Consider the following 21,257-nt stretch of genomic DNA (forward strand, 5'->3'; position numbering starts at 1 on the left):
CCCTGTTAAGTGCCTTAATCAAACTTAAGATTTTCCTTTAGTAAGAAATAGGGTAGCATTATATATGACCTCCTAATTTTCTGAAACAGGGAAGAAAAATGGTATATGACAGCAAATGAAGCTCTAATACAAAACTTGCTGCCCCATCCGTACTGATAATGCCTTTGGAAAATTTGAAGCTATGGAAAATATCTCCCTAAAGTAGTAAAATCCTTTTCTTTGGCATAGTTTAGAGAGCTTACCCATACATCCTTCTTATTTTAAGATTCCAGATTGCAAAATAATAATAATAATAATAATAATAATAATAATAATAATAATAATTTCTATCAGAGGCATAAACTGGCAGCCTGTGAGCTAAATGTGTGTATGTGTTGGGGCAGGTGGATTTTAGGAAATTGAATTTGAATGCCTTTAGACAGAATGGGTACCCTTCTATTGACCACAGTCCCCCCTTTTCCTTACTGTCTTTCATCCAGCCAGATTCATACATTTATTTGGCTGGCCTTTGCTTTATGTGCTCTTCAGAAATTAAAGAGAGATCGTTTTTCAACATTTGCTAATAGACTTTCTCTCTCTTTCACTCACTATCTCTCTCTGTCGTACACACATGCACACATATGCACATTAAATAATATATTCATGTTTTATGCAGTAGATATTTCTTCCATCTGGATGGAACATAGATTATAGAACATAGCTTTAACTTCTGTTCATACTCCAGTGATCATAACCTCTGCTGCTTAATATGTCTCTGTTACCTCTGAATTAACATTCTGTGTAAGTGAGGCTTCTCAATAAACTGGCTTATGTAAGCAAGCCAAAGGACAAGGCAAAAAGGGATTCCAGGAGAGGCACTATTACCCATCAAGGCAATTCTGCCAGTGCCGGTTGAAATAGAAGACTTTCCCATTCAGTTTAGTGTAGATGTTGAAAGTCTAGTTCTAACAAGAATAATATTTGAGATACCTAAAACTCCCTATTTGGTGTAAGAAGCCCCCAATATGCTCAGTTAATTCTAATTTAAAGGCTCCCTAAATCAGACCAGTATATAAATGGGAGAAAGTTATTTTATTCCATTCTGGTTCCTCCATATTAGTTCCTAGAAGCACAAAGTCTTCATTGGATCAGTTAAATTCTTTAATATCTAGAGTAACAACACTGTTCTTAAAAATACGGCTTCATTGTATTGAAACTCCCAAGTTCCCTTTCTCATATGGAATGAAATTTCAGAATTCTGTGAGGCAGCACAGAGTCATATATCCAGTGGAGATAAGTCAAAAATGAATTTTCTATGTATAGATACGTATTTTTAGAGTAGTTGGAGCAGGGAAGGGATGTAAAAATTAGGATGACATATTGATGCCTGTGTCAGCAGTCTCTCCGATTCCTCTTTCTTTCTCTACTGCTTTTTGCAACCTTTGCAAAAACGAGTAGAGAAATCATTTAGGAGTGAGTGTATGTGTAATGTTAAGAAAGAGATATGGATGAATGACTAGGAGACTTGGCACTTAGAGTATATTCTAGAATAAGTGGATCCCGTCTGGTTCCATTCACTTAGAAGTTGTGTCACTGGAAGGCAGAGTGTAGCTTTTGTGACGTAATCTTAAAGGGGAATATAAAGTTAATTGGCCCCCACCTCACAGGGTGTTAAGAATTAATTGTCAGACACATAGACCAATGGAACAGAATAGAGAACCCAGAAATGGACCCTCGGCTCTTCAGGCAACTAATCTTTGATAAAGCAGGAAAAAACATCTGGTGGAAAAAAGACAGTCTCTTCAATAAATGGTGCTGGGAAAATTGGACAGCTACATGCAAAAGAATGAAACTTGACCACTTTCTCACACCATACACAAAAATAAACTCCAAATGGATGAAAGACTTCAATGTGAGACAGGAATCCATCAAAATCCTAGAGGAGAACATAGGCAGCAACCTGTACAACATCGGCCAAAGCAACCTTTTTCATGACACATCTCCAAAGGCAAGAGAAACAAAAGATAAAATGAACTTGTGGGACTTCATCAAGATAAAAAGCTTCTGCACAGCCAAGGAAACAGTCAAAAAAACTAAGAGGCAGCCCACGGAATGGGAGAATATATTTGCAAATGATGCTACAGATAAAAGACTGGTATCCAAGATCTACAAAGAACTTCTCAAAGTCAATATGCGAGAAACAAATAAACAAATCATAAAATGGGCAGAAGATATGAACAGACACTTTTCCAATGATGACATACAAATGGCTAACAGACACATGAAAAAATGTTCAAAATCATTAGCCATCAGGGAAATTCAAATCAAAATCACACTAAGATACCACCTTACGCCAGTTAGAATGGCAAAAATTGACAAGGCAAGAAACAACAATTGCTGGAGAGGATGTGGAGAAAGGGGATCTCTCCTACATTGTTGGTGGGAATGCAAGTTGGTACAGCCACTCTGGAAAACAGTGTAGAGGTCCCTTAAAAAGTTAAAAATTGAGCTACCCTATGACCCAGCAATTGCACTACTGGGTATTTACCCCAAAGATACAGATGTAGTGAAGAGAAGGGCCATATGCACCCCAATGTTCATAGCAGCATTGTCCACAATAGCCAAATCGTGGAAGGAACTGAGATGCCCTTCAACAGATGACTGGATTAAGAAGTTGTGGTCCATATATACAATGGAATATTACTCAGCTATCAGAAAGAACGAGTTCTCAACATTTGCTGCAACATGGACAGCAGTGGAGGAGATAATGCTAAGTGAAATAAGTCAAGCAGAGAAAGACAATTATCATATGATTTCTCTCATCTATGGAACATAAGAACTAGGAAGATCGGTAGGGGAAGAAAGGGATAAAGAAAAGGGGGGTAATCAGAAGGGGGAATGAAGCATGAGAGACTATGGACTATGAGAAACAAACTGAGGGCCTCAGAGGGGAGGGGGGTGGGGGAATGGGATAGACTGGTGATGGGTAGTAAGGAGGGCACGTATTGCATGGTGCACTGGGTGTTATACGCAACTAATGAATCATCAAACTTTACATCGGAAACCGGGGATGTACTGCATGGTGACTAACATAATATAATAAAAAAACATTAAAATAAATAATTAAAAAAGAATAAAAATATAAAACATGTTTTACTAAAAAAAAAAAGAATTAATTGTTAGGAAGGATCCATTAAACATTATAACTAAATATTAATTGGCTCTGTAAATACCTAAACAGCTTAAAATGGTGAATGTGATCACTATTATACCTGAAATTAGTGCTGTGTCTGGTGTCTGTGACTGGTCTGTGCTGTGAAATATATGGAGGATGTAGGATTCCGTTATGAAAATGCTTTTCAATTATTGCTGTTGTTAATTATATACTTTTATGTGTCTTCATGTATATGTTTTCCTTTTCTCTTCATATGTGTAATTCCTAAATGGAATATTTGCTTTATAAATGAAACATAATCCATGTTGGTCCACCTCTCTAAAAAAACACTGTGGGTGTTGTATACCAAAGCTCATCCTCTCCGGAAGTCTTCCAAAGATGGCAGCCAGTTTTCCCGTGAACTGTCACAAAGAGTTAGGACACCCAAGTTTGCTGCTAAATGCCCCGGAAAAACTCAGATTTTTTAATCTGAAGATTTTTGTTAGAAAAGATCTGTGCATTTAGTTTCTCTGGTCAGAGATAGGAAATTAGCTCAATTAAACAAATCATATATGCCTCATTTAAAGCATAAGAATGACAAGAATTAACACATTCACACATTCTTTTGTAACTTTTCATAAATAAACCAAATGTATTTTAGTGTTATTTTAATACTAGATATAACGCAGGGCCTTAAAATGGCGATTGTGAAGGCAAGTCAGTTTCCTTGAAGACTAGACTACTTTGTATCTCTATTTATTAACATTCTTATCCCACTCTTCTCACACATATTTTTAGCTGTTAGAGCAAAATTCAACTTCAGAAGACATACGAAGAGAACTGTGTGAGAGCTATCCATACTATACCGCTCATTACGCCTTCTCTTGGACAACTCTAGGGAAAAACGTTTTTAACAAATTTTGCCTATCCAATATGACCTTTTTAGAGTCTTCTCTCCATGAACTAACAAAGCAATTCTCTCAGGTGAGTGTAAATATTGTAATTTGATCAAGACCTCTTAAGCAATGAAAGGAAATGCATTGTTTCCATTCTTGTATCCACAAAGTGATTGATCTTAAGTTGGAGTTAAGTCCATAGCCCACATGGACTGGGAAATGCTGACTGGAATATTTGCTCACCCTTGGCATGGATTCCTCACACAGAGATTCACACACAATATCTAATTCTAAGTCATGTCTGCTTTCCATTTAAAGGTAGTGTCAGTTTAATAATTTAACTATTGGAGCCATATAACTCTCAGAAATTAGAATAATGGGTTATCTTTTTAATTTTTCTCACTAACCTCAAACCTACTTTGAAAAGCTGAATTTTGATGAAACAATATATCCCTCTCCTCAAAACATTGTACATTAGGGACAAGGACTTTGTACTGTAAAGTAGTAATGACCACTTTTATATGCTATTCTTAAACTACGATATGCAAAGAAGGCACCCATAGTCTTTATTTAATGAAACCCCACACACAATGAAAGACCACAAAAACACTGAGAATTTTCTCAAAATTTTATCCTCTTGATTCTCTGAATTTTATTGTAATTTTTGTTAAGTACCAGAATGCTTGAATTACCTTTAGTAATCTGAGTTTTCTAATGCACCAGATGAGAGACACTGTTATAATAACCCAAATTCAACACAGAGCACTTAAAATGCTTTCTAAACAAATTCAGTAGTCATGTAGGGTAGAATGTATGCTTAAGAATACATTGTTCAAAAATCACATTCTCGGCATGAAAGAACTAGAATTACAACTGAGCAAAAGCCTGACTTTACCAGTATGAATGAGTTTATTAAGAAAATTACTTTGGGTGGGAATGTAATGAAGAAATACTTTACTTTGAAAGTACTTGCTGGATCCTATGATCCAGAGCAGGAACAGAAGTCACGGTTTTTATTTGTTTGCTAATAATGTAAGATGTGATTATTACATAGGTTCACTTGCTATAAATCATTTATTATAACTAAAGTTCCTGGTATGGCTGCAGAACTTTGGAAATATTTTCTTCCATTAAGTATGTGTGTATGTGTAATTATATTAGCAAATATATGTAGATTTAAGGGTTCTGAACCCAAATAATAAATAATATAAAGTCTGCTAATAGATACAGAGAAGATATGTCTAGAAGTCCTAAACCAGATCCTAGGGAAAAGCAAAAACATTACTCAGAAGCTAATTTCATTTTAAGAAATCAATTTTATTTCCAAAAATGCAATTTAAAATATTTTGTATAAATACAGCTCTGTTAACCAAAATTTCTGGAGGTATAGGAAAAAATCCAATTATGTTTAAGGATATTAGAAATGGTTATAATTTTTCCAAGTAAAGAATGACTTAAAACTATATGACAATCAGAATTACGTGAAAATCTAAATTTTTAATGCTTTTGGAACAGTACGCCATGTGATTACAAATACTGCATTCCCATTTTGCCCTGTCTGTCATTTTGTAAGCTATCAAGTGATCCCAACAACCAGAAGACAGTATTTCAGGAAATAGTCAAAATGCTGTCCTTCTTCTCACAAGTCCAAGAGCAGACCGCTGTGTGGCAGCTTCTTTCCAGTTTTCCAAATGTGTTCCAGAATGATACAACACTAAGCAGTCTACTTGATGTTCTTCGAAATGCAAACAGGTAAGAAAATATAAGAATGAAGTGGGACAAATAGGTCTTTTTTAAAATTTTTTTATTATTTAGGGCATTAGTGAAGCAAAGAAGAAACACACACTGCAGTCATCAGAGTTATCCAAGAGTATATGAGGAAGTGAGGAGGGACGCTAATCTTAACAAATCTATTGTCAGTTGTTATTGCAGACCTTCTGAAAACGAGGTGTGTAACGGGACCAGTAGTAGATTACAAATTGGCTCAGGCTCATTCAGGGACAACCAGAACTCTGCATATAGCATTTAAAATGCCCAAGAATAAGCTGTCCCATTGGGTTTGAGTTGATACCATCCAGTATAAAACAACCTTTTGGTTGGAGTTTTAAACTGAGCTGCCTCAGTGGGGTTGGCTCCCCACATGTGCAGCCAACCTATAAATGCTCTTTCTAAACCTGCATATCGGGTTGGCTTTATTTGACATAATATGACCAAATATTTGAAATTATTTTTGCAGGAGAAACCCCCTTTAAAGGCTACTTTCCTTATAAAAAAGTTCAGACTGTAGCCAGCATTTAAAATTTAATGGACTTGTACTTAGGTTTCGACTTTGACTCCTGTCTAGTTAATTTGGAAATGTGCATTAAAAAGAACAACAACAACACGACATCAACAACTATCAATTATTGTGTCTGTTACATACCACTTTACTGAGCCCTTTATATATACCACATTAAATCCTACAACTAAACTATTAGTTACTTTGTCAATGAGGTGATAAGAAGGTCATGAAAATTAAGTATTTGATGATTATACAGCAAGGAGGGTTTAAACCTGGGTTTTCTAACTCCAGAATCCAGGCTGCCTCTCTGGTGTGTCATTAAGAGTGCAATGTATTCTGTCCCTAATGTCTGAGGTACCAGAAGAGAGTGTTCTCATATTCTTTGGAAAGCTTCCAAGAGCTTATGTTTGTTCAAAGACCTTGTAATAAGACCTTATGTTGGTACATTAATCTCATTTGATCCCACAACAATGCTTTGAAATTGAGACAACAGATATCCCCATTTTGTAGAAGAGGAAACAAACCCTTTCCAATGACTTGCCCAAGGTTCAAGAACTAGTAAGTGTCAGAGACAGGACCTGAAGTCAAGGAATCCGAATCCAAGCACGATGCTCTTTCCACAGTAGCCCATCATAAGTAAATTACAAAAGAAACAAGATATTAAGAAGTTCGGTTCTCTAGACTGGTCCTCATTTTATTACATAGGGTAATTTTTTTCACCCAGAATTTTGGCGCTTCATCCTCTTGCTCATATTTATATTCTGTCTTAACAAGCAAACAGGTAAATCAGTTAAAGCAAAAGGAGAATCATTTGAATCATACAACATAGCAATAAAAAAGAGTCAAGGTAATAATCCGACCACAGTAAAATATCACTACACACTCACTAGAATGGATAAAATTTTAAAAGATGGACAACCCCCAATTGTTGGCAAAAAATGTAGAACAAATAGAACTCTGGAAAAGATATGATAGCTTCTAATGAAGTTGACAGTAGGCCCATATGATGTAGCATTCTACTCTTGGATATTTACCCAAGAAAATGAAAACATATGCCCACATGAAGACTTGTGTGCTATGTTTACAGCAGATTTATCTGTAATAGCTAAAAATTGGGGGAAAAGAACAAATATCCATAAATAGAAGTGCAAAAGAATTATAGTTCATTTATACATTGAAACTACTCAACAGGAAAAACAGATTACCAAATCACACAATAATGTAAATAAATATTATGAATATTATGCTGGCAAAAGAATGTAAACACTCCACCCCCCCAAAAAATAATACCTACTGCATGTCTAGATATTACCCCATTTATATGAAGTTCTCAAATGATAGAATTAATAATTTATAGTGTTACAATTTTGATCAGTGGATCCCAGAACAACTGGTGGGAGTACAAGGAAACTTTCTGGGGATTATTGAAGTGCTTCATATATTATTAGCATGGTGGCTATGAGAGTATATACATTTGTTAAAAGTCACTGAATTATCACCTAAAATAGGTGCATATTATTGTGTGTGAGTTATACCTCAATGAAATTTGGTTAAGAAACAACAAATAAAAAAAATTCCACTAAATAATATTCTATAGAACATAGGAGATCCAAAAAATAATTTAGGGTTAAAAATAAATAAGTAAATAAAATATTTTAGGCATTATTTTAGTGAAGTAAATTATAGAGGATGGTCATTTTTTGTGGTTATTTTAATTATCTTAAAATTTAAAATAAAATTATTACATATTATATAGCATTATGCAATAGAGCATGCTGTCTGGTAATGATGACAAATGTCGTAAACCAGTCTACATAATAATGAAAAAGAAGACAGAAATAGCTTCAAATATTTTAAAGTAAATGACATATCAGGCACTTGGGTGGCTCAGTAGGTTAAATATCCCACTCTTGATTTTGGCTCAGTTCATGATCTCAGGGTTGTGAGATTGAACCCTGTGTAGGGCTCCGTGTTGGAGCCTGCTCGGGATTCTCTCTCCTTCGCCCTCTGCCCCTCCCCGCGCCGGAAAAAAAAAAAGGTAAATGACATTTGACTTTAAACAACTCTTTTTTTAAGTTGTAAATAATTTAGTTTTTTAGTTTTTTATTGCTAATTTATACACTTGTTCTTTCTAATACTGTAGCCTTTGGCTATCTAATATGGCTTTCTAATGTGGATTTTGACTAAAACTCTGAATTTTTAACTTTATTTAAATTTTAAACACTTATATTTGATTCAGTTAATGGTTTTCATCTGTCATTATAATGAAATCTAAATACAGATTAAATATTTTCTTTTTTTTTTAAGACTTATGTTTTTTAGAGAGAGAGCGTGCACATGCACCAGCAGGGGTAGGGGCAGAGGGGGAGAGGGGGAGCAATCCTCAAGCAGACTCCCGTCTGAGTTCCTCAGTCCCCTCTGAGGGCTCAAGCAGTCCTTCCCAGGACCCTGAGATCATGACCTGAACCGAAATCAAGAGTCAACTGCTTAACCAACCGAGCCACCCACACTCCCTGAGATTAAATATTTTCAGTGAATATTGAGCATCTGAGTTGAGATTCTCCATAAATAATTTTGATATTGATTAGCTATTGAAGTGATAATATTTTGGATGGATTGGGTCAATAGGATATTTTATTAAAATTAATTTCATCTGTTTCTTTTAACTGTTTTAACATGACTACTATAAAATTTAAATATGTGGCTTACATTATATTTCTGTTGGAGAGCCCTTTTTAAGCCATTTTTTAAAGATAAATCTTTTTTATTATTATTAAACTGTTAGTGTTATTAAGAGCCATAATTTCCTCACATAAATTACTGTATACCAAATTAAGTTCTCATTGGTTTATCTTACCCTTGTTGATCAAGTAATAGAGATAAAGGAACCCCACAAAAACTTCAGTCATTTTCTTCAACAGCTTTTTATTTTTTTGAGTTGTACATCATGTTTTTTTTTTTTTTAAGATTTTATTTATTTATTTGACAGAGAGAAACAGCCAGTGAGAGAGGGAACACAAGCAGGGGGAGTGGGAAAGGAAGAAGCAGGCTCCCAGTGGAGCAGGGAGCCCGATGAGGGGCCCGATCCCAGGACCCTGGGATCACGCCCTGGGCTGAAGGCAGACGCTTAATGACTGAGCCACCCAGGCACCCCAAGTTATACATCATTATTAACCCATCACCAAAACCAGATTACGTAATGTTAATCTCATGACAGAAATTAGCAAAAATGAGCAATCTCAAAAAATTCAAGAAGTATATATGGAAAAATTATATGTGCTTGTCACCATTTATAGAAAGCTGTGAAGAAATACAAATCATGAGAACTCTTTCATAAAATTATCTTTACTTATAAGATGACTTTTTTGGATAACTTCCATTTTTATACGATAAAGAGCAGGGAAAAATCTATGAAATAAAATAAAAACATTTTGATCAATAAATGGTTCAAAGGATTTCAGAGAGTATGAGGGCTGGGTATCATTATTTTTAAGTTAAACGTTTTGTTAGAAAATGATGAATTAACTCTACTGACATTTTATTAATGATATTAATAACAATAATGTTCACAGTTTTAATGAGATTGCCACTTGTTCAGTCTTTGAAGGTGTTACTATGAGACAGCAGAGCAGGTGATTCTGGCGGAGGGCCAGCTTGGGAGAAGGCTGGCAGAAGTCTATAACCTGAGACCATCTAACTGGTCCCCACAGTCACCAGGATTCAGAAGCACCCAAAGTCTGAGAACCAGGAGGTTCTTAGGGCAAATATAAAAATGCCTGAGGTATCCACTGTTATGTATATAGAGCAGAGATGAAAAAAACACAGCTGTGCCTCTATGGCCAAACACAATAACTAGTTAACAATGCCCGTGGGCTCTGTGCAGAAATGTTCTGCCCTCTCCCCGCCCAGCAGTGTTGGGGCAAAGTTTCTGTGCCAGAGGCAAGATGTAGAATGGAAAGAACATAAACTCTGAAATTAGACAAAATCAGCTGTACTTACGAATAGCTGGGTAACCTTTGTCTACATTATGTATAATTTTTTGAGCTTTAGCTTTCTGATTGTAAAACAGGGCAAATAAAGTGGACTTCATGGAATTATTAGAGGACTAAATAAAATTATATATACATTTATTTATACATATGCACATACCTATATGTGTACCTCATACTATACTAGAAACTAGAAGACACTCAGAGTTTACTTTTCCAGGGACGCCTGGGTTACTCAGTCAGTTGAGTATCTGCGTTTGGCTCAGGTCATGATCCCAGTGTCCTCAGGCTCCTTGCTCAGCAGGAGCCTGCTTCTCCTTCTGCCTGCTGCTGCCCCTGCTGTGCTCTCTCTCTGACAAATAAATAAAATCTTTTTAAAAAGTTTACTTTTCCAAATACAGCTGTTATTCATAGCTAGGGAACTGAAATTAAATGACCTTAATCTAAATATTAAAAATTTCAAAAATATTGTAGAAAACCATGAAAGTATGTGCACATACAATATCTATTGCTGGAGTGAGCCTTTAGTTGATGAAGATACATAGGGAAAAACTTAGCTAATTTGTACATTTAGCCCTATGATGGCAGATTGTTAACAAAGCCTGTTGTTCTAGTTATTACTCATATAAGTTAAAGCATTCCCCTAGATTATTGATATAAATCACAGTATTTGGGGAATTCAGATGTACAGTGACAACTTTTTTTAAATGGATAAAAAAGATTTCGTAAGAAACAAATTCATTTTTGAAAATATGGAATGAACTCAAATATAAGTGAATTTTATGATTGGCCTTGGACAGTGCAGACTACCGATCTTACTTGTAACATAAACATTCTAGGAAGATAATGCCAGTTAGTCTCTATTACTTTTGAGCTACCCCTGGAGTAGTGCATATGGAACACTTAGAGATTAGAATGCTGTCTATAATTAGGACAAGCTCCATTTTTTTTTTCGAGAACATTACCATTTGTTTAGCAAAAATAAATTTTAATCAAATGCTTAAATAATTTTTATTCTTGAAACAGGTTCCTTTCTCTCTGGGGTTGATTTTTAATGAAAATCATTTTTAATGAAAATAATTTCCAATACTTAGTTTTTCCCTTAAAAAGAAAAAAAAGGAAACTTTGCATTGGAAAAATGCTATTCCTAACCACTTTTAGTCTTAACAGAAACAACTGATGTGAACTTTACTCCCTTACTTGTAGGCTGTTGAGTTCCCGAGTCTTTAGAATCTGGGAAACATCTTAAAACGCTCTGTCTGGTCCAAGAACATTTGGGGGGGATTTTGTGGATGAACAGACAAACAAGTAATTAAGTGACAAAAGCAGCATCTTGTCTGTTATGCTATAAGAATAATTTTCTATACTGTAGCCATTTTCTCCTTGAATTAACCTTTCGTTTTTGTCTGCAAACCCTGAAATGCGATCTGGTTTAATTGTTTTTCAACTTGTTAGTGCGCTGCTGGTCGTACAGAAGGTTTATCCACGTGTCACAACTAACGAAGGTTTCAAAACTCTCCATAAATCTGTTAAACATCTGCTGTACACTCTGGACTCCCCAGCTCAAGGTATTGTACTTGCACCTAACTCTATTCAGTTACGGGACACGAAGCCTCTTAGAAATATAAAACAGAGTGCAACTGAAGTAATCATTTGTAGATGATACTATTCTTCGATAGGCAAATATGCCTTGACTAAATCTGGATGTCCAGCTAATCAAAGAGAGGGAGAAATGGCTGAAAAAGAGGCTGTGACTTTCTAGAATTTTTATATTTAGGTGGAAATGATCTTTCTTAGCTTGTAAAACTATGTTTATACTTGGCATGTAAAATAAATATGAGGACCAAGCCTCAACAAATAGATTTCTACCACTTTTTGGAACAAAAGCCTACACTGAATTGCAGTATTTTTACCCTCATTTCCAAATTTTGGCTTTTTAATTGGGATGAATCTTTCATTGGTAAAAATATGTCCCTCAGTGAGCCATCTTGAAAATACATGATGAACATCAGCATATGAATAGATTGATATAAATCTGCTGTCATTCCCAGTAAGACATGCTATGGCATGTTGCTAGTGAGTCATACAATGTCGCCTTTGCATATATACAATAGCATTATATACCACATACATGCAAATACACAGATGTATACACACAGACACATAGAGACAAAAACTGAGGGCCATAAAGAATAAATCTCTACTTCCAACTACCAAATAAAATGGTTAACATTTACCTCTTCCGAATGAGTTTAGAATTACGTTTTCTCAGCTGATTTGTCAGTTTTCAAATATGTGGATTTTACCTTTGGATTACAAATTAAGTATCCTGAGAGCATCAGGTCACAAGCTGATTGTTCATTATACTCTTGCTCATTAAACTGTTAGTTTTCATATGGATAGCAAGTTTGGATAGGCTTTGAAGAATTCTCATTGGATCATCTAACATGCCATTGGAAACCAATTTCTGTTAGGCTAGAGCATTTTTTATATCTACAATTACAGAATTAATGACTAGCTTGCAAGATTGATTGTTATTGAATTTAATGGTCTTGACAAACATTGGGAAAAAATGCTTGCTCTTTAAAAAAAAGTCCAGGCCAGAAAACCAGACTGTATACTAACAAACACTAATTATTTCCTCTACATTTTTTTTATTTGCATTTTGAAGACTTGAGAACTTTGTGAGTTTCTTCCTACCATTCTTTTTCTTTTCATCTTCAGATTCACACCTTATAATTTTATAAAATAAAGGGATAAAGTTAAAAAAATTCTTACAAAGGACAAAAGCCCATCAGTGGTCTGCTTAGAAGCCAGAGAAGTAAGCAGCACTTCTAATTAACTGAGGCATCAAAACATTTTTCCAGGTGAACAGTACAGATCAGTTTTCAGTATTTAAGAATGGCCATGTCTTTTTTTTTTTTTTTTTCCAGTTCACTGTTTTGTTTTTTGTTTTTTTTTTTTTTTTTTAATGATTTTTTATTATATTATGTTAGTCACCATACAGTACATCCCCGGTTTCCAATGTAAGGCTCAATGATTCATTAGTTCTGTATAACACCCAGTGCACCATGCAATACGTGCCCTCTTTACTACCCATCACCGGTCTATCCCATTCCCCCGCCCCCCTCCCCTCTGAAGTCCTCAGTTTGTTTCTCATAGTCCATAGTCTCTCATGTTTCATTCCCCCTTCTGATTACCCCCCCTTTCTTTATCCCTTTCTTCCCCTACTGATCATCCTAGTTCTTATGTTCCATAGATGAGAGAAATCATATGATAGTTGTCTTTCTCTGCTTGACTTATTTCACTTAGCATTATCTCCTCCAGTGCTGTCCATGTTGTAGCAAATGTTGAGAACTCGTTCTTTCTGATAGCTGAGTAATATTCCATTGTATATATGGACCACAACTTCTTAATCCAGTCATCTGTTGAAGGGCATCTCGGCTCCTTCCACGATTTGGCTATTGTGGACATTGCTGCTATGAACATTGGGGCGCATATGGCCCTTCTCTTCACTACGTCTGTATCTTTGGGGTAAATACCCAGTAGTGCAATGGCTGGATCATAGGGTAGCTCAATTTTTAACTTTTTAAGGGACCTCCACACGGTTTTCCAGAGTGGCTGTACCAACTTGCATTCCCACCAACAATGTAGGAGGGATCCCCTTTCTCCACATCCTCTCCAACAATTGTTGTTTCTTGCCTTGTCTATTTTTGCCAAAGAATGGCCATGTCTTATGTCTATGCACATGCTAATGATTTTGGCATGTATTAAAACATGTCTTTGGATGGTCAGGTTGACCAGGAAATACATTCAAAGAAATGTGTTGCTGTTTATAAAATTTGAGGTGCTTACATTCGTTTGTTTTTTTAATTTCCTACACTTGTGACTTCATCAGTCTGGAGATTAATACAATAGCATTAAAGTAAGTTCCTGAAAGTCATTAGCCCCAAATCCCTACCTGCTTGAGCAGAAATTTTCTGGTCTTTGAAAAATTCTTCTAGGTATTTCTGGGAATTCTTCAGGGAATTAAAACTTGTCATTTAAGGCCCAACCAGTGACCCTAGTTCAACAACTCAGGGGTCTCTAGCCCCAGGAACAGATACCTGCCATGTTGGCAAGGCCACCTGGTGCTTAGTCTTCATGGCTTTTAGCAGTATTTGTGAAAACAGCACACTTCTCCTTTGCTTTGTACTCAGTTAAACAGGAGTGGGGTGGTATCTCCCTCATAGTTGCCTGGGCGATCTATTGTATATGACAGAGCTCAGGTAGCTTCGAAAGTCTCATACCACTCTTTCAAAGAAGGAAAATAAGAGGTAGTACTTTTTGTGTCAATGCCAAGTGCTCTACTATTTTAAATCACTTTCTTCATGAAAATAAATCTATGAGATAGAATTATTATTCTATTTTACAGACAAAGAAACTGAGGCATAGGGAGGCTGGGCACTTTGCCTGTGTTAACCTCCTAGCAAGTGACGGAACTGAGATTAGAACCTGGATCTGTCTGTCCCCAAAACCAGTTGCCTTGAACTCTTTTGCCAGATGGCCTTACTCACATTTACTTTCTGGGACATACACACACCTGATTCCATGATACTTCTTGTGGTCATGCAAGTACCTGCCATCATCGGATCTCAGAATGGCTCCCACTTTTAGCCACTGTAGAGTTTGACTCATCATGACAGATTCCTTCCCACATAGGTTTTTCTACAACCATCCCCCCATTCCTGCTCTGATTCCTACAAACCTTTCCCATCCCCTGTCTGAGATTCAACACTCTTTAAGGTTTCTTTAGGAGACGACTCAGCAACCCTGACAATATGGAAGAAGATTGTCTCCTAATGTCCTGTCTTAGGGATCTAATTCTCAGCTCTGCCCCAGTTAATATGCTTTAGTATTTCCATTTATAAACACTGAGTTTTGAGAACAGAGATTATCTTTGTGACTCATTGAAGTTTGCTCTTTTGCAAAGTAGTAAATATATGAAATTACTTCTTTAAATGGAAAGCCATCCTTACTGATGAAGAGGTTATCTGTGCACTAGATTTCTATGTCTATGGGCGCCATTTTTAATTATGCCTAATCCTACAAATAAAAAAGAAGTAAAATCTTACTTTTTAAAGATCTGTAAAGATTTCCAGTCTGTTTAGTACATGATTTCTTCCAAGGTATTTTATAGTCCAGAGGGAAAAGTGGCCGGGAAGGGTCCCTACACAATGCCAAGTCAATCAATGTCAAGATCTGTACAAAGTTAATTTCTATTAGTTATTCATTTTAATAGCTTGATGAGGAAGAGAAACTCCATAACCATATAGTATACAAATGCTAATAAACTTCCTCAGCATTACATAAGAATTCAAACTGAGCAAGATTTGATCTTGGAAAAATGGTTTATATACTTTTACATTGCAAATGTATAAATCTCAGCAGAGCCCTATCCTTGATTCATCTATATATGCATGCCAACAAACAATAGGTATTACCATTATTAATTAGTCTTATTTATTCTGGATATCTTCATTCTTGGTTCTTTAACTCACTGATGCATTGCTATCTCTAGAGTGATAAAATTCAGCTGTACCTTGAGCAGAGCACAGGAAAACTCTGCTCTGCTGAACAGGAAAACTGAAAAAGCCCTGTGCCAGGTACTAGGAATGGTACATTACTCATACATCACTGATAAAGAGGTGGACAATGAGGTCTTCCATTTAGTGATAGTCTTTTTTACACACGTACTAATTTAAATAAACTCATTGATCAGCACCAGAAAAGTATGGATGATTGCATAGTTTTGCAATAGGACCTTTATGGAAAGCCTTTAGAACATACTAACCAGGGACAATGGAGGAATTATTAATGCCAGTAATAAAATATCCTATTGAAAGAAATTGGATCAGTGTTAAAAATACCAGCACTGAAATATACTGGATTATAAGGAATAAGTAGTATCTCAAGAGAGGCCTACAAGAATTGATCCCATTTCCCTAAGGGGCTGAATGAAAGGTTTGGATTTATGATTTTTATTTATGCAGTAGCCATTAAAAGTACTCTCATGTTCAATTTTTCATGTGAATACTGTTGCACACTTACTCTTTTATGATGCAATGTTATGTGGCAAGCTGAATCAGCAACGTATTTAACTTCGAGGGGCAATTGACAGTGTTGAATTAGACCTTCCCCTACGGTTTCTCTTAGTTAGCGATTGCCTTCCACACTTTGAACCTTCATATTATTTGAGACCACTCAGAACGGTTCTGTTAATATGAGCAAATCTGCATTCACAGCTGCATTCAGTTGAAATCAGTGGCTGCTTTTTAAAGATGGAAAATATAGATAGTGATAGCAGATGTTGCCTAAGGCTACATTCTTGACAACTGAAGGCAAAAAAATCCAGTGACCTGTAAGACTGAAATTGGGCCTCATTTGTTAAACAAATCACATGGTAGACAATCTGCATTATAGTATTCAACAAGAGTCATCTGCGGATACAGGTCTTAGGATAAAATAATGTAACGTTTTGAGAGAGAAAGAATTTCTTAGAAATGCATGTGCTTGACCACTGGGGTTATTCTGATAATGAGGCATCTATTAGCTGTAAATATCATGAATGTTTCCAACAAAAAGAGCATAGATATCTTTTGTAAAATCCTTTGAAGAGGAAGTCTGTAGATTTTTCTGCATTTTCTTCCCATTTATTTACCTGTGATGATTTTTGCTAAGAAAAATAAATCCTTGAAGCAAGTATGTTAAGCACTTACTTATATAAATGTCATTTCTGTAGGTGGCTCTGATAATGAGACACATCTGTGGCATGAGGAAGATGGGCAGTTACTATCCCCAAGCAGCCTGGCTGCACAGTAAGTCTGTCTTTGTTGGTCTGTTGGTTTTTGTAAACTAGTAGGTAACTTGTCTGAATAAGCAATCAACACAATTTATAAACGTAATTGATTTATCAATTTGTAAGACTGAAATAGAAAAATCCACTATTGGCTGACGAAGGAAAGGACATAGCTGAATGTAGTGAGGTTGAAATTTATTTTTTCATGTTATCCAGTGACACTTTTGGAGACTGCAACACGAGCATCTCTTTTTCAGTTGTATCATCATATATAACTAGATCTAGTGTGTCCTGTCTGGATTGGTTGCCTTATGTCTCTGAGGAAAATCAAGGTGGAGGTCCAATTTTCAACTTTAAGGTCTTTCATTATGAAAGTTGCAAAAGCATCCAGTTTTTCACTTTACGATTTATTTTGGTTTTTAACAATCACAATATTTTGTAAGCCAATCAAGGTAATACAAAATTTGTTTGCTTCCGTAGCATTCGCTTAGGTAAAACTGTTTATAGATAATTTAATTTTGGACTCTTATTGGGGCATGTAAATATGTTGTCCCAGAAATAGGCAGTGGAAATGACAGCAGCAGCGTTGGCTTCTAAAGACCATTAACGTAAGCAGTTCTCTGAAGTAACTGTAATAATCATGGTAGGGAATGCATGAGGTCGCCTGTAGAAGCTGACTAAAGTAAATTCCTATAGCTCAAGGCAAATTTAGAGACTAGATGGCCTGTTATGTAAACGTTGTTTGGGCCTGATAAATGATACTGTTGAAATTTTTTTACTTTAGTCCCAAAGGATACATTTCTGTGCTAATGGAAATTTGTACAAATAAAATCAAATGGCAGGACTTACTTTTAGCCATTTTTTTTTTCTGAAATAGTATCTATTCAGTTGTTTATAAACTTCCTATTATTTAATGAGAAGTTCTCCAACTCTGGGTAAGTTCTAGGCGAATTCCGTAAACAACCACCTCCAATGTCTGCTCCCACATTTTTCCTCCCCTAAGGTGGCTGAACCAGGTGCTCTTTCCAGAGCAATCAAGCAACCGTGGACAATTTCCCCCTAGTTAGGATGCTGTGTTCCAAAAAGTCAGGTCTTTTATACACATTCCTTATAGAGCCATCAAAAATACTTTTAAAAAAAAACTTTTGTATTGAGACAAATGTATGCTTATTGTTGAAACCAGGTACCTTTATCAGAGCCTTGAGGCATCCATAGCATTGATAATACTAGCACTTCAGAACACAAATTCCACAAACAGTGTATTTGCTGGCAGCTAGCTGACAGTTTATTAGGAAGAATTCAATACTTTTAAGATGGTTCTTGTTGAGATTAATGAAAGTAAGGTTTTTTTTTTAATCTTTGGACTTCCTTTCCATTCCCATTTTAAAGTTATCACAGAGTGGGAATGTTTGGCATAAGATAAAAGATATTTTTGGTCCAGAATTTTCTAAAGAAGGCTGCTTAAAAATATTTTTCCCTCATTACTCTTCTCTCTCATTATTTTTGTCCTAAGGTTATCATTTGTATTATTCTGTTTGTGTGTGTGTGCACACTCATGCATGCACACACACATAAGTTCATCCTTCATTGCAAACATTCTTGGAAAATAGGTGGGATTATATACAAAAGACACATAAACTAAATGGTTAAAAAGAATAATTAGATGTTTATGCTAAAGCAGTGCCCATACATATGGAATCTTAATTTTCAGAATATATTAAATGTAATCGCCAAAATCTTGGCAATCAAATGTTCTTCCTGAAACTAAGAGAGTGGCTTAGATAATATTTCAAGGTCACTGTTAGTGCAATATTCTTCTACTTCTATTTTAAGCTTGAAAATTCACCATGAGAATCCCTTGTATCATTCCACATGGAAGAATATTTTGCTATTGAGCACTATACCAGGATGCAAATGGCTCTATGCTATAAAAACTACAACACATGGAAATGGTTACTTTTTTTTTTCCCAGTGTGGAGGCTATCAGTTGTACTTATTTTTATTTTTTTTTAAACTTTTATTTACCTGAGAGAGCAGAGTGAGAAGAGCAAAGTGGGGGGAGTGGCAGAGGGAGAAGCAGACTCCCTGCTGAGCAGGGAGTCCCACTCCAGGCTGTATCCCAGGACCCTGAGATCATGACCTGAGCCTAACTGACTAAGCCACACAGGCGCCCCTATCAATTGTATTGAAATGAAGGTCAGCTATCTGACCAATTAACTGTGCTCTGACTGCCATGCTAGAGAATTCTCTTGCCCTCTTGCCATAGATTTTTTTTCTCTTTAAAGTTCTTCAAGGATCCAGTGGTATTAATCCACATCTAAATACCCTAAGAGTGCTTTTACCTTAATGCAAACATTTTCCTACATGTTTACTAGCTGTGCCAGGATAAGTCTCTTCCCTCAGGATTTGAATAAAATCTAAGTTAAACATCTGACAGAACTAGTTAATTTGTGTATTGTGTGGTTTAATTCGAAATAGATGGTCCCCAAATCAGCTATTGATGTTTATTCTATCTCTCCTGTACATGAAATTCAATCATAGACACTAAGGAAAGATGTTACAAAATAAAGAGATACAACCTTATAGTTGAAGTGACACGACACACACAACACACACGTATGTACTCACTCCTACCGATGCCTCCGAAATCCTCGGCTGTATTTTCACATGCCGGCCAGGTGGAAGGGAGACCTGAAAGTGGTTAATTTGGAAACACTGAATTGGTGGTTTAAAGAAAAGGAAGGAAATTATATTCAGTTAGATTCCACTATTTTTTTAAAATCACAATTAAATAAATTTAAATTTATTTGAAGAATGTTGTAGGTGGAAGGGATTAGCAGATCATGCAGCCCCCTACATCTCATTTGACAAGGGAAGAAACTGAGGCCCAGAGGGGTTTGCCAGATTTAAAGGAGAAAAGAAAAGAAAACATAGAGGACTCATAGGTTGTACTTATATTGAAAAATTATTCATTATTAAAAAAAGAAAAAAGAAAAATTATTCATTGTTTATCTGAAATTCAGATTTAACTGGTAGTCCTTTATTTCATCTGGCAACCCTAGCCCTGTAATTTTTTTTCTTTCGTATGAATGTGCCTAGAAATAATCTTAAGATCACTTATGACTGGATATTTAAGTAAATCTAAATATAATGCCCACGAAGAAGTAAGTGCTCAGAGGATACAGAGCCAGTGTGCACTTTGGCCAGAAGGAAGAAGATGTTCTGTGTCACAGGTTCAACGCCCAAGACAACTGATGCCAAACAACCAGGGACTTAGATGATCTCAACAAAATAGCTTTATTCTCTTTTTATATGACTTAATTTATATATTCTTTTCTAATTTTATAGGCTCCTAATACTGGAAAACTTTGAAGATGCTCTCTTAAATATATCAGCAGATAGTCCCTATATTCCTTACTTGGCGTGTGTGAGAAATGTCACTGACGATTTGGCCAGGGGATCAGGTAATACTCTTCTTAGTAGTCAAAATGCTGCTTAGGGTTGTAATTCTGTTTTAAAGTAGTAAGTCTTTTAAGACATTCGCTTAAAAAATCAAGAGAAAGGTTTTTAAAAGGTTTTAGTTTCCATAAGCATGAGTTTCAGCTTGGTAGTTTGGTATATGAGGGAAATATCTAATTGTATGATTATATTATTACTTCTGTTCCTGCTGCTGGTACCACTGGCCACCTGGACGAACTTTAATGAATGAGGGCCATGTAACAGAGACTATGATAACGACCACCCAGACAAACTTGCCAAGTTTCTGGAATTAATAGTTCATAAAACCCTTCATGACATTTTCTGTGTCCTTAATAATCTTAGTTATCAAGAATAATGAAGAATGATAATATAGACTTCCCAAAGCAAGTGTAAATTATACAAACAAAGGATTTTTGTGTGGCAGACTATTTTTACTTCCCACGCTTACACCTTCTTTTCAGTTTTCTGCCTACATGGACAACGATGAAGATGACATTTAATCAAATGTCTCTTTTCCTTTTTCAAGAGAAAATACCAATTTTTTTCACCTTTTCCAAGGGATCTACATTCACTTTTCCCACACCAAAACAGTTTCTTGAGACTTAATGGCAAGCAAATAGCACAAGTATTTAAGCGTGGT

General features: G+C 35.8%; 1 protein-coding gene across 1 annotated transcript in view; it reads left to right on the plus strand.

Annotated features, from left to right (window-relative positions):
* Positions 1–21,257, plus strand: part of ABCA12 (ATP binding cassette subfamily A member 12) — a 173,952-nt gene that overhangs the window by 69,647 nt on the left and 83,048 nt on the right. The window contains exons 6-10 of the mRNA XM_008690501.2: positions 3,932–4,117; positions 5,603–5,781; positions 11,755–11,867; positions 17,081–17,156; positions 20,486–20,601. Of these exons, the coding sequence (XP_008688723.1) occupies positions 3,932–4,117; positions 5,603–5,781; positions 11,755–11,867; positions 17,081–17,156; positions 20,486–20,601 (670 nt within the window). The remainder of the gene's footprint in view (positions 1–3,931; positions 4,118–5,602; positions 5,782–11,754; positions 11,868–17,080; positions 17,157–20,485; positions 20,602–21,257) is intronic.

This window comes from Ursus maritimus, unplaced genomic scaffold, assembly GCF_017311325.1.
Source record: "Ursus maritimus isolate PB19 unplaced genomic scaffold, ASM1731132v1 scaffold_1, whole genome shotgun sequence".
Lineage (NCBI taxonomy): Eukaryota > Metazoa > Chordata > Mammalia > Carnivora > Ursidae > Ursus > Ursus maritimus.